Below are 14,297 nucleotides of genomic sequence, written 5' to 3'. Positions count from 1 at the left end.
TTTTCCTTTGACTTTGCAATCAACTCAAGTTTGGAGTTCCATCTTTTTTCGAGGGTTCTTTTTCAGATTGTCACTGATCCTCAGACAGCCTCCAATTGCAGTAATATTCCTCGGGATATTTTTGAATCGTCAGTGTAAATTTGTGGACATTTCACGTTGTACTTCTCCTTTTCTTCTTTGCAGTCATTGGGGCTGTATGCACAACTGTATCAATTTCATGTATAGCATCTTTTATTTGCAGCTTTTCTTACTATTCTGCAACTATTTTGGAATACAGGTACTGCAAGTTTGTTTCTGGCTTATTTTGTCATAAGCAAACTCGATGCTTGCATGGAGATAGATCTATCTCACAAAACAAAACTGGTAGGAAAATACAGTGCAACAGATAGATGCTCACATAAATTGTATAGATAGATGCTTGCATTGGGCGATAGATGCTTGCCGCTTGAGTCTTCTGCTTTGAAGGTATCCCTTGGCAATTGTTTTCCACCTTGGTTCGTGACAGATTTGGTGGCCCTCTTACACCCCGGAGTGTTTCTATGGTGCTTCATTTTTTGGCTTCTGTATCACTGTTCTTTGGTCGATATTTAACTTATCCATTTTTTGGTCTACCTCCTGTGAATGTATCAACCTTTGATGCCAATATAAAGCTGATGACTGAATAATGGCCTTGCTGCACGCAGAACATTTGTCAGGCTTCTTTCATGAATGAAGTCTTTGATGGATATGTAAAGTTGATGATTGAGCAAATCCCTTGTTGCAGGCAGAACACTTGGGAGGCTTCTCCGGCACTTAACTGAAGGCAGAATAAGGGTAATTCTCCCGTCGGTAATTCTTCACCGCATGTATCATTTCATGTTCATAGAAAGTGGAAGAATCAGTAAAGGTCTTGAAACACACAGAACACTTGTAGGGCCTCTTTCGTTGGATGTAACGCTTCTTCCCTCCAATCTGTCCAGTTTGGTCTCCATTGTGTGTTTTTTTATGTTGAATCAAATGCGATAAACCAAAAACTACCTTGCTGCACACAGAACACTGGTATGGCTTCTCTCCTGTGTGTATTTTGTTATGTTTAGACAAGTTTCCGAAATGTGCAAATGCCTTGCTGCACAGAGAACACTTATAGGGCTTCTCTCGTTGGTTGTTATCTCCGGTGTGCATTTTCATATGTTGAGAAAAATGTACTGAATGAGCAAATACCTTGCCGCACACTGAACACTGGTAGGGTTTCTCTTCGTTGTGTATTTTAATATGCTTTGCCAAATTCACTGAACGAGCAAATGCCTTGCTGCACACAGAACACTTGTAGGGCTTCTCTCCGGTGTGCATTTTGATATGTTGAGCCAAACATGCTGAACGAGAAAATACCCTATTACACACAGAACACGTGTGAGGTTTTTCTCCCAAGTCAACTTGTTCATTATTCCTTGTGTGACAACTCACATGCCTTTTCAAAGCTGATAAAGATGAGAGTACCTTCGGACAAACTCTGCAACGGTATGGATTCTCTTCAGTATGAATACGTTGGTGATATTTCAAAACAGTTGAAGAGTTGTACGTCTTTGGACAAAATTTGCAAGTGTACGGACTCTCCCCAGTATGAATACGTTGGTGGGATTTCAAAACAGTCGAAGAGCTATATGCCTTTGGACAATATTTGCAAGTGTATGGACGCTCTCCAGTATGAATCCGCATGTGAATCTTCAGCTTGTACACATTACTCAATCTCCTACCACACACGCTGCAGGTCTCTGGGTTTTTTGTTCGAATATAATGATATTTCTTATATTGTTGCTTTACGGTGTGGATACGAGCATGCTTTTTCAAACCTGAAGAAAAGGAGAACTTTTTTCCACAAACCTCACAAATATATGGACGCTCTCCAGTGTGGGTACAGGTGTGGACTTTCAAGTTGTATGAAGAAGGATATGCCTTTGGACAGAATTTGCAAGCATATGGACGCTCTCCAGTGTGAATCCGCATGTGAATCCTCCACTTATACAAGTTTCCCAATCTCTGACCACACATACTGCAGATAGTACTGCAGGTGTATGGCTCCTCAGGGTGGAAACAATGATAATGGTTTCTTAAATATGAAGAGGAGGAGAACATCTTTCCACAAACCTTGCAGGAGTACGGACGGTCGCCCGTGTGAATCAGCATGTGAACATTCAAATCCCTCAACCTCTTCATTCCCTCACCACACACACTGCAGGTATATGGTCTCTCTTTTGTGCGAGTTTCAGTGTGGTTCACCAGTTTGCTCTTATAACAGGTACGAGAAGAGTAATCGGTACATTCCTTCGTTTTGTCACTGGAATGTGGTCGGTGCCTCTTCCTGTGTCTCATCAATGCAGCCTTCGTGTTGAAGGCGTGAGAGCTCGAGGTACAGGAAAACTTTGTGACACTTTTCCTCCATTTACCTGCAAAAGCAAAAAAAAAACAATGTCAGATGTCAGAAACTTGGCTTTTGAAAAAAATCTCAATGTACGGCTTTGAAGGCAATGTTTTTGCATCCCAAGTGAAATGATGAGCTGTACAGTATTTGGATGAGATAAATTATCCATAAATGAGCTGTGACCTTCATGTGTGAATATTCTCAACTCGGGGCCTCGTGTGTCGTGCTACATCCAGACGGTTTGTTCAAAAGTTGCAGGTTACCATTCACTTTTGTGAAGTGGATATTTTTTCTTCATTGCTCATCACAATGGTCATCATTACAGTATGATACACAACAATACCAATTGAAACAATAGAAAGCTAGAGACGAGTGACTTTTTGACATTAGCTTGGTACCGCATTTATCAGAAGGAACGTTTAATATTGTGGCAAGTTGCACAAGTCAACGGCAATATTAGTTAGTTATGTTGGAAAGGAACAATTTGGTTGTGTGGAAGTAGTACAGGGTATTGATCAAACCTACATTTTCCTCTGTGTCCGACACCCTGTAATCTGTCCTGAAACTAATGTAAACACTTCGGTGTGTTCTCATTGAAAGAAGTGTTTGTTTGTATTTTGAACATCAATTGTACTTTTGCAGAGTGGTGAAGAAGGGCTCTGCCTGACATCGGACTTCATCAATACTGCATGTTATCGTCCATCCCTCTGCATGTCACACACTTTTCGCTGGGACGGCATTATGTCTCGTGCTCGGCTTGGCCTCTACTGATGTGCACGTCAATTTATTTTCAAAGTCTACAGAATCAGAAGTTTAATTTTGAGATGATTATATTGATTTAAAAGTAATAAACAAAGAACTGAACGTGGTTTTTAGTTCTAATAATTTTTTGAAGCGTTAAAGTTTAAAAAGCCAACCTGGTGGGTACCACCCCCCAAAATTCCAGAAAGCCGCCATGATCATCGTCATCTGCGTGACATAATCGGTGGAACGATTGTCTCAGAACACAATGGATAATGGCCGTACAACTCGCTTCACACTCGTCAGAAAGTCAATTTGACGAATAATTTTCTGATCAAGAATCTTCAAATAACAACGATAGTCAAAATCATATTGAAGGTGCTGCGAGACCATACATATACGAACCCGAGGTGGAAAATGGGGATGCCATCATGCATGAAATACCTGGCGTTCACAAAAATCAGGACGACGTCAAAGAAAGACAACAATAACAACTGGTAAGTGGTAAATCATGGAGATAGAATGTGGTAAGTGTGGAATTTCATGGTATTTTGATGTACAACACTTCTCTGTAATTATTGTAGTAACCAGAACAGCACTTGGTTGAGCGCATACCTCTACTACATTGAACAGTTGACGGTATGTATCCCACTGCTAGTTTTATTCCACCATTGCTATTCAAATCCGAAGACACTGATTCTCACTTGCAAATGAAAGCAATTGAACATATTTTAGAAAATGATGACATCACTCCGAGTGATTAGTCTGATGTCATTTCAGGGATTCCGACTGTTGCCTGGTCGTATTGATGGGACACTGTACCACCGCATGTACTTTTTAATGTATAATTTGTAGTAATTGAAAAAGCAATGGGATAAATAGCATCTCGGGATTAAGGTATCAAATAGGGGGAGGGGGTGTTTTCAATGAACGTAAGTAGTATTTGAAGCGTTAAGGAGGGTTTCGGATGGTGGTGGATATGGGGGGAGGTCAGATTTGGGCAAAAAAAAAAAACCTGTGAATGTTCTGCGAAACCATAATTTCCCAAGGCAATGACACAACATATAGTGGTTTCTGAGAAAGTTATTTCATTTATATTCGTTCCAGTTAGTCCTTCCCTGATGTCACAATGCCGGCTCCCTACTCCAACTTCTTACCCCCCTCTCTCTTCAGACTCTCACCCCAATACCATTCCCCTCCTTCCAGACTCCCACCGCATCTCTTTCCCACACTTCTCCCCCATTCCCCCCGTCTCCTTCCACCCGAGTCACTCCGGACTGCCCCCCATCCCTTCCCCTCCCTCAAAAACTTTAAATTAAAAAAAGTTTTTGTTTGTTATTTTTAAATGAAACGGCACTATTTTCTTTCCTCTGCATTGTGAGAATTAACATACCTTCATTGGGTCGGGTGTATTAGGTTGCTGCCACGATCACTGCGTGCAAAACAGAGATTACCTCGCTTCAGTTGTAATCAAAATGTACCTTTGTTTCCTCAAAACGGTACTTTTGTAGAATGAGAGAAGATGTGTTGTTCAATCTGTTGTTCAGTTGTTCAGGGAGAGAGGGGAAGGCATGGCCGGCCTGTAGAAGGGGCGGCACATATTTCACACAGACACTAACTATATATATATTGTTGCAGATTTTAGAATCCGGTCTGATGAATGCATCCACACATCCAGGTCCTCAGATAGTTATTTCCTTAAATGCATGTTCAGATGAGCCCCATCCCCATGTCTAATTGGATCTTAAATGTGATGCATTGAGAAGGGTAAAGGAGAGATCCCCTCTCTTATGGGAAGTTTTTTTTTTCTTTATGACAGACACGTTCACACGCATTTCTTTCACGAGCTCTGAAGCCCACCCTCATTTTTCCTCAGTAACATTCTTTCACGAGCTCCGACGCCCGCCTCATGGGTCGTCATGGTAACCGTGCCCCAGTGGGGCGGGGTGAGCTTGGGGCGGACGGCACCCCGCGGAGAAGGCCCGGGATATAAAAACGAGCGAGAGAAAGCGTGAGGTACGTTCTGTGAGACGTTCTGAGATATAAAAAAAAAAGTGAGGAAAAAGCGAAAGAGGGACGTTCTGAGAGGAGAGAGATGTTCTGAAGACAAAGAGATACGCTCTGAGGAGAATAATGCACTCTCCATAGACAAACATTGGCAGTGGAATGGGCCGTACAGAAAAACTCAGTGACTTTCAACGTGGCACCATCATAGGATGCCACATTTCCATAAAGTCAGTTTGTCAAATTTCTGCCCTGCAAGAGCTGCCTATCAACTGTGACTGTAAGTCCTGTTAATGTGAAGTGGAAACGTATTGGAGCAACAACAGCTCAGCCACGAAGTGGTAGGCCACACAAGCTCACAGGAAGGGAACGCCGGATGCTGAAGCATGTAGCGTGGGAAAAATCGTCTGTCATCGGTTGCAGCACTCACTACCAAGTTCTAAACTGACTCTGGAAACAATGTCAGCACAAACACTGTTCGTCGAGAGCTTCATGGAATGGGTTTCCATGGCCGAGCAGCCGCACACAAGCCTAAGACCATGATGCACAATGCCAAGCGTCAGCTGGAGTGGTGTAAAGCTCACTGCCATTAGACTCTGGAGCAGTGGAAATACATTCCTGGAATGATGAATCATGCTTCACCATCTGGCAGTCCGACAAATTAATCTGGGTTTGGCGGATGCTAGGACAACGCTACCTGCCCGAATGCATAGTGCCAACTGTAAAGTTTGGTGGAGGAGGAATAATGGTCTGGGGCTGTATATCATGGTTCAGGCTGGGCCCATTAGTTCCAGTGAAGGGAAATCCTAACACTACAGCATACAATGACATTGTGGACAATTCTGTGCTTCCAACCTTGCTGCAACAGTTTGGGGAAGGCCCTTTCCTTTTTCAGAATGACAATGCCCCCGTGCACAAAGCGAGGTTCATACACAAATGTTTTGTTGAGATTGGTGTCGAAGAACTTGACTGGCCTGCACAGAGCCCTGACCTCAACTTCATCGAACACCTTTGGGATGAATTTGAACGCCGACGGCGAGCCAGACCTAATCACCCAACATCAGTGCGCAACCTCACGAATGCTCTTGTGGCTCAATGGAAGCAAATCCACGCAGCGATGTTCCAACATCTAATTGAAAGCCTTCCCAGAAGAATGGAGGCTGTTATAGCAGCAAAGGGGGACCAACTCTATATTATTGCCCATGATTTTGGAATGAGATGTTGGACGATCAGGTGTCGTGTACATCGAAACATGTGGAGTGTGAAGAGCACTCCCCCGATCTCCATTGGACTTTGTCCGACACCAAAGCATCACTTCCAACACAGAGGCCTCAGCCTGGCGACTCTGTCAAACAGACAAAGATTACATGGTCAACATCAGTTAAACATTAATCGGAGCCACCTATCCAGATTTCAGGCTTATTTGCCCTCATCAGGATGGCACACCGATAAATATCCAACCAATGATGCCCACATTCGTCGTTTATACTTCAGACGCATCTCCTGACTGTTATGGTGAGCAATGCTGCAGATTATGTCTCACACGGTAAAACCGCATAATCTGCAAAAAAGAACCGCCCGTCTGCCACCCAGACGATTGTTTCCGCTAATGCAAACCATTCAACCAGAAGGCACATGATGTGATCGGCGGGTAAATCGAAACGCGTGGAGTGTGATGAGCACTCCCCCGATCTCCATTGAACATTGTCCTACGTGTATAGGAATGGAGCAGAACGGAGCGGTGGAACGGGCCAGAACGTAGTCCACAGAGTGGAGTGCTGGAAGAGCGAGAGAACCAGATGCCAACCAGGTCGAGCACAGTTATTTGGCATTTGCAGTTAACACTCGCAGACCGCCTTGCACTTCACTATTAAGCTATCTTCTAACATGTTTTCTTCCCTTTCCATCTCATCCACTGTGGATGTATGTTCATAAAGAAGGCCTCAGCAATTCCCCGGGCTCAGTGATCCACATATTGTTGTGGTGCCGGGTTCGGTGGCGAGGACGACCGCTAGACGGAGCAGTCGGGTCGTCTCCCACCGAACACCAGAATTGAAAGGTCATCACCCCGGATAACTCCGGAGTCGACGGGTCGCTTAAAGGAGCGTGGTCGCCAATATTTCGACGGCGTGAGATAGGGTCCACTTGTCCATTCCAATTTACCGAAGTACTCACGCCATCTAACTACTGGGGAAGCCACACCCTCGGCCGGCTTTGTCCGAACCGAGTCACTGTTACAGACTCGGGTCCGGCGTAACCGAGTGGAAATTACCAAAGCCGCGCTGGTCCAAATGACAATTTACGGCACAAACGGCCTCACTATTTCTCAAGCCCGCACCGTGCTGGGTCAATGGTAGAAAAGACAGGCAACGAGCTGGTACATTTAACAGGGGTTTATTTATATAATATAATCGGGAAGGGAGACACAGAGCAGACTTAATCACGAATATGCAGGAAAATGTACAATGAGCAATCAACACATACAATTTCTACTTATAGGATGGCGCCACCACAGACACACACACACCAAAAGAAAATGGACCCGGATTGTCTTTATTTCGACCCTCGCAGCCAAGGGGATAGACAGGCTGGAGGTCAGAGTTTGGTCGGTACCTGGCCGCCTCGTGCGGTTTGGCCCACGACTGCAGGTGTGAAACCCGGGATCGTCGGCAAGCCCAGACACGGAATAGCGGGGTCCATGCGGGGGCCAGGGTCGCTCCTCACAGAGGGCCAGCGGAGATTCCGGGCTCTGACTCCGGGTTATTGCTCGACAAAATGAGAGATGGAAGTTGAAGGCTGTGGAAGTTAGAGGGCCAGCTTGAGACACGGCAACGACGACCACCGACGACGCACACCAAGAGCAATTGCGACCCCTTTCTTCTCTGACAATTCCAACCCAACTCCAGCGAACACTCAGGAGAGCCCGGCGATTCTTATCCCTCCCCCGGGCGGGGTGGGGTCATGGGTCCTCTGAGGTAATCTTTGCCCTGATTGGACAGGGTTTGGTGAGGTGATGTGCTGGCCATCCGTGATTTGACAGGGGGGACCCCCCTCCTTTCCTGGGTGGAGTCAGAGCTCTGAAGTGAGGAAACCTCCGCCCACGTCCGTGGTCGAACGCACATGGGCAATGGCGTTGATGGTGCGAAGAAGTGAAGGATTGATTTGTTGGCGTTGGGTATTGCAAAAATCTAACTCGAAAGAAACTTCGCAGTACACACATGGAATTCCCTTTAGACATAGGGAGGAATCTAACTATACACATACTTATTGAAATAACTAAGTTAGGGACTGCTGCCTGTTGTGTGCAGATGGCTTCCAGATTCGTAACAATATTTTACAGCTTCCTCTCTGCACATCACCTGCCCATCACATCACGTGCACTGCACCCTCATTTTGCACCTCCCCTGACCACACACCTTCAACATCATTGGTTTATCTCCTCATTCCCCCTTAGTGGGGCAACTTAGCATAACAATTGTGCATTTTGTGAGGAAAGCACCAAATTTGGCACACCAGTGGCCTATCATATTTTTTCTCAAAATTTTCAAATCTTTTTGAAATCCTGGCTAATGCTAATAATATAATATAATTAAAAGGCTGCCATTCAACGATATAAATCATAACCACACTAGAAATCGAAGTGTCAACATCACTGTCATGCCGAAGAAAGGGGAAAAAAAAACAAAAAAAACATGGACTCTGGAACACTGACGGGTTCCTCCTATGAACCCCATTTTATATACCAATTCCCCTAAACGCTGCCAATACGCCATTATACGGTAGCTCTAAGTTAGAAACACGTTCAGTAAGTTCTGTCGTCGTCCGGAAGACGTCAAATATGTCTACATACGTCAATATGCGTTGGAGATACGTTACACATAGGTTCAAAGTACGTTACTCATTGTTAGAAATAAGTTTCGGGTACGCGAAACATTACCTCGACGTGTTTCGACTTATGAGTAACGTGTGTCGACGTGTGTCAACGATCGCGTAACGTGCCTACAACACGTTACTCATAGGTTAGAAATAAGTTTCGGGTACGCTAAACATTACCTCGTCGTGTTTCGACTTATGAGTAACTTACAAGTAACGTGTGTCGACGTGTGTCAACGATCGCATAACGTGCCTACAACTTATGGCCAGTGTTTGCGGAACGTGTGAGTCATACGCTGGCATACGTCGAAAAATTTTGAGCATGTCAAAATTTGTCGACGAGCTCGACATACTACGACGTATGCCAGCGTACTTCAGCATGCTCTTAACGTATACAAAACTTACCCATAACGTATTCGACGTGTGCCAGCGTTTTAGACAAATTTTTCATACGTCAGCATATGCTGGCGACATCGTTAAGGTGTGACAGCGGCTTTAACAACCCACTGGGCCGTGAAGTTACCCGTGGCTGGTGGCCTCAGGACCGGGTGTTTGGTCGGAACTCGAGTGCTTCCCCTCGTGTCGAACCTTGCACCACGGGCCGTAACAATACGTTACGTAATTTCTGAATGGCCCCTGTCGGGTTTCTGTGAAGTCAGTGAATGCATAATTGGGGAGCAGAAAACGTTATATATTGCGCTGCTTCGATGTGGGAATGCCTGTTTGTTTTTGTGAGTGGGAGGAGGGTGAGAATAAAGATGGGAAAACTCTAGAAGGGGGAGAGGGGGGCGGTTGAGGACTTTCAGTGGGAGGGGGACATGGGGGTTTTGAAAGATTGAGTGTGGGGAGGGGGATCAATGACTTTGGGTTGGGAGGGGAAGGTGAGGACTTGGGGTTGGAGGTGGGGGATGACAGCAAAGATGAGACAGAGTCGGGAGGAGATGGGTGACGTTTATGTAGTAATGTAATTGTGAGCGAAAAGTGAGCATGTGTGTGTGTGTGTGAGAGTGCGTCACTGGTGGGTGGGGGGGAGCGTGCAATCACCCTTCGAGTAATGTGCTTGTAAGTCACAAGTGTCAAAACTCAAAAGTACAAGTCAGACAATAATTAATGCAGTTTCGAACTTGTGGACCCCTTTTGATGTTGTACATGTATTGTTATGAATCACACACAGTATTTATGTCGCCCTGAAAGTTTGTGCCCACTGTGCCTGTATGCCTGGCCTGCACCAGCCGGCGGAGCACGTGTCCGCAAATAATATGCATTACAATGTGAAAATATCTAACTATGCACCATGGTCACAGAGATTAAACATTATTACAAAGTTTTGTCCGTTTCTGTACATTAGCTCTATGCTTGGCACAAATAAGCTACAAATATACGACTACGAGTGAGGTACCCATGCGCAATGCATGGGAAGGGGCTTGACAGCCAGTTTGTGAAGGACTTAGGCAAAATAAAAAACACACTTACTGTAGCTGACCCCAACAGAACCAAGGTGGGTAATATTTCAATGATGTCACAATGGGGAAAGTGCAAGTACCGAATCCGAAAATGTGGACAATAATTCTGTGTTGTAAATGGAGCAGACTTGAAATATCCTCCCCCACCTGGAGGTAGTGGTACACGATACGCATTTACAAAGAGAACTTGCGTCTCCCCCCCCCTCCCTCTTCCCCCAAGACCACTGACAAAGATAAAAACACCTCTATACATTAATTGGGGTCATGCTGATTCGACAAGGTGACATAAAGTCTGGAAAAGTAGGCGAATATACCTTGTAAATGGTTTATTGACATTGCATGACAATACATGATATGTTGAATGACATTACATGACATGTTCAATGTGTTGTCCCTCATGAGAAATGCACGGTTCAATGCGCTGTGCAAAATTGCAATGAACATAGTGCAGTGATGCAGCATTTCCATCAGTCCCTGCACATGCGTCCATGATGCATGAAGTTGTTCCTCGATCATAACCTGACGTTTATAGACAGGACAGACAAAGTGAACCAATTGCTTAACCATAGTTTTCGCTTCTCGTGTGTGGGGTAAATATGGTGTCGGTGACCAACCTCTCAGCCTCCTTTGAGTTTGACGTACATTAGTCTTGCGATATCAGTCAAACACCACACCAGTGTGTCCTGGAGAAAACATTGAAGCAGATCTACCTGGTGAAGTCTCCTCAGATGACAATTGGACTTGAACAACGTACGACACACATCATCGCCAACTGAAGTCGTTCCAGATCTGATTCCCACCAGACTGTATTCTTTTATATGGGGGCTGTTTGACAGTCATGGTCATTTCTGGTATTTTGTACCCTTGCATGCTAAATAGCTAAATGAGAGGCTGTAGTATCTCTGTCATTACGGCCAATAGTTGGTACAAGTGATGGCACAACTTGGACCACTTTTTATTTGACAAAAAAATGTCAATCTTTGGCAGAATGGCATAAAAATTGCCATTTTTTTTGACAAATAGCTGTCTCATTTTCTCCAGGTACACTGCATTCACAGTGTATAAATAAATACAAGCAGAAATTGGGACTTTTATTTGTTGTTGCATAAATTTAATACCTCTTCTTTACTTTGTCCACAACATATTATTCATTTCAGACTCTGAATATTTATTTCACCCTCAATAAATATGTCCCACCGTTCGTCCGTCAAAAAATGTCCTCTCCGGAAATGCATATTGTAGAAGAATTTTTTTATATAAATAAAGGGTCTTTTTAAAAGTGAATTGTGTGTTTTACCAAGTGTGTATATACCTGCACTGATATTATGCTACAAAGTTTGAGTGTAACCAATAACCTTCTATTTGCATGGCCTGCACTGATTGCGTTACATGTGTCCGTCAAAAATGTGTCCTCTCCGGAAACACCTAAACTACCACGAGTTATCAGGAAACTACTTGCTGGCTATAAATTTTGATGTTTTGTAAGGTTGACATGATCATGAATATCCATTTTCAGTAAAAGGTATTTACATTTATGCAATTTATCTTGTTACAATACTGATTGAATGTCCATGTCAAAAATGTCCTCTCTGGAAAGTTATTGAATGGCATTCAACAGGAGATTAATCACATGAAATGACATTGAATTTTGTACAATTATTGCTTCATCCAGCACAATATTGACTATTGTTTATAAAGTATGCTGAATTTGACTACTTTTAACACATTTACTCTAGTTTTTGAAGGCTAAACCTGGGCTTCCTGGAACATACTAAGTTGTCTGAGAAATAAATATGACATAATTCCCACCGTATGATCACTTTTTGCAAAAAATAAATATGCAGTAACATCTGTCATCACATACAGTTACACCCAAATAATAATAGACAGATATTTGGTACAATACAAGCCATAAAAGAGCCCATAATATTACTTTCCGGAGAGGACAAAAATATTTGACGTATGTATGCCTGTTGCTTTATGTAGATTTTCTACTTTTCTGCTTGCAGATTAATCAACTGCTGGTGGTGCAAAACAGTGGTGGCAGTTAGAATAACCCCTCACTCTCCTGTAGTTGTAGCATTTTACTGCGACAGTGGTTACTGCTTTAGTATTATACCCAAACTAGATAGTGGTAAGGATATAGCTTGGTTATAACACTGGTAAAGAATCATTATGGCAGTAAATCAGGCCTTCAGTAAAATCAAATAAGATGATACAGTACTATATGCAGTAATCTTCATCCCCATGCTTATAAAAGTAGCCATGACATTACATGTATATTTTGTCATGTCAAAACATTTTGTCCTCTCCGGAAGAATTGCCTTATTTTTGATTGTGCAGATTAATATTTAGTTCAGGAGATGAACTCTTTCTTTTTCCTTCAGGGCAGGGTGAATATTTCAGTTCGATATAAATTTTAGTGGCTAATCATGTATTCCTTAAATGTCTGAGTAACAATACATTTCCAACTGGTCTTGCCTGTGTCACATGAATGATTAATGATGTATACATGACAAATAAGATAATATCTTATGTTCTGATTTAATAAATATATATTTTGTATGTGAAAATAAGATAAATGTATTTTTTTTCAAGTTATATCATTCAGAATATTCATACATTCATGTCAAAACTTTTCTTCCCGGAAGCATTTTGGGGAATTTCCAAATGATATTTAACATGCTGAGAAACTTTTAGTGTATGGATTAAACTGCTGTTTTTTTAAGGACAGGTCCGATTTTGCATATAGCTTTAAATTCTATTACTAAATAAAATAAAATATATTATTCAATAAATGTCTGAATACTAATACATCTCAAAGTTATCGCATCTTTAGAAACCGTTGGGCAAAATGATACAGCCGGTTTTAAAAAGTGTCAAAATCCCGTCTCGGTTCACTTACTCGGTGTATTTTGTATTGGTATTATAAAATAAATGTATTACTTTGCAGTTATATCTTGTACAGAATGTATTGCTTCATGTCAAAAAATTATGTCCTCTCCGGAAGAAATATGTGATTTTCTTCATATTTTTCATTGTGGTGGTAAACTTTTATTTTCAGAGATAAATTAGTAATTTTTTCAGAATATGAAGAAAAGTACATGGAGTTTTAAAATTTTGTGCTAAATTCCATCATATGCAGTGCTCTTAGTGACAGTGGTAATGAAAACATATCTTTTTTCTGGATATTTGAAACTTAGTTCAGTCTTTTATTGATATTTCTACAAATATACTTCATTTGTATACTGAATCATAATTCCAGTAATGGAATAATACTTGTGGAACATATGGAAACCACTGAAGTTTGATAGTGTTGTTATTTTGTGGTTATAGTTGAATTGTATTAATGACTGTTATAGTTTAAAAAAATACTCTCCTAACATCCTTGGGGTATTATTTTTAATAAGAAATATTCATTCAGATGCTCCAAAAATTTGGATTTAAGTATTGTAATTAACAATTTTGGACTTGGAGAAATAAAAATATAAAAATATTGAGTTTGAATTTTTAGTGCTTGTGAGACAAACTTGGTACCCTCATTGTGAAACAGCCCATGGAGAAAGATTAGCATCCCAAATCAGACCACCGAACTCCAAACACTCAAAGGATATGAACATTTTGCCAGATTTGTCCAGTGTTTGTCTGATCAAACCCCAGTGAGACACCAAAAGATCGGGCAAACATCACATCACTCACTTCAACCACCGTGGCTCAGAATACTCCGTCATCCAGCCATACCATTGGAATAACATGCCCAGATCATCGACGTTGGATCATTCCTGATAGGTTATCAGGAAGCGCTGCATCGGTGTCAC

The 14,297-nt window shown here is 42.4% G+C and overlaps 1 protein-coding gene across 2 annotated transcripts in view; it reads right to left on the bottom strand.

Moving 5' to 3' along the window:
• Positions 1 to 14,297, bottom strand: part of LOC147033567 (uncharacterized) — a 59,187-nt gene continuing 44,890 nt past the window's right edge. For both annotated transcript variants that reach the window (XM_085856559.1, XM_085856549.1), the window contains exon 2: positions 1 to 2,423. In XM_085856559.1, the coding sequence (XP_085712685.1) occupies positions 793 to 2,423 (1,631 nt within the window). In that variant the 3' untranslated portion in view covers positions 1 to 792. The remainder of the gene's footprint in view (positions 2,424 to 14,297) is intronic.

The sequence above is a fragment of the Eptatretus burgeri genome, chromosome 2 (assembly GCF_056783735.1).
Source record: "Eptatretus burgeri isolate ZD-2024b chromosome 2, Ebu_testis_v1, whole genome shotgun sequence".
Classification (NCBI taxonomy): Eukaryota; Metazoa; Chordata; class Myxini; order Myxiniformes; family Myxinidae; genus Eptatretus; species Eptatretus burgeri.
The sequence above is the reverse complement of the archived record's forward strand: the minus strand, read 5'-3'. Positions and strand labels throughout refer to the sequence as shown.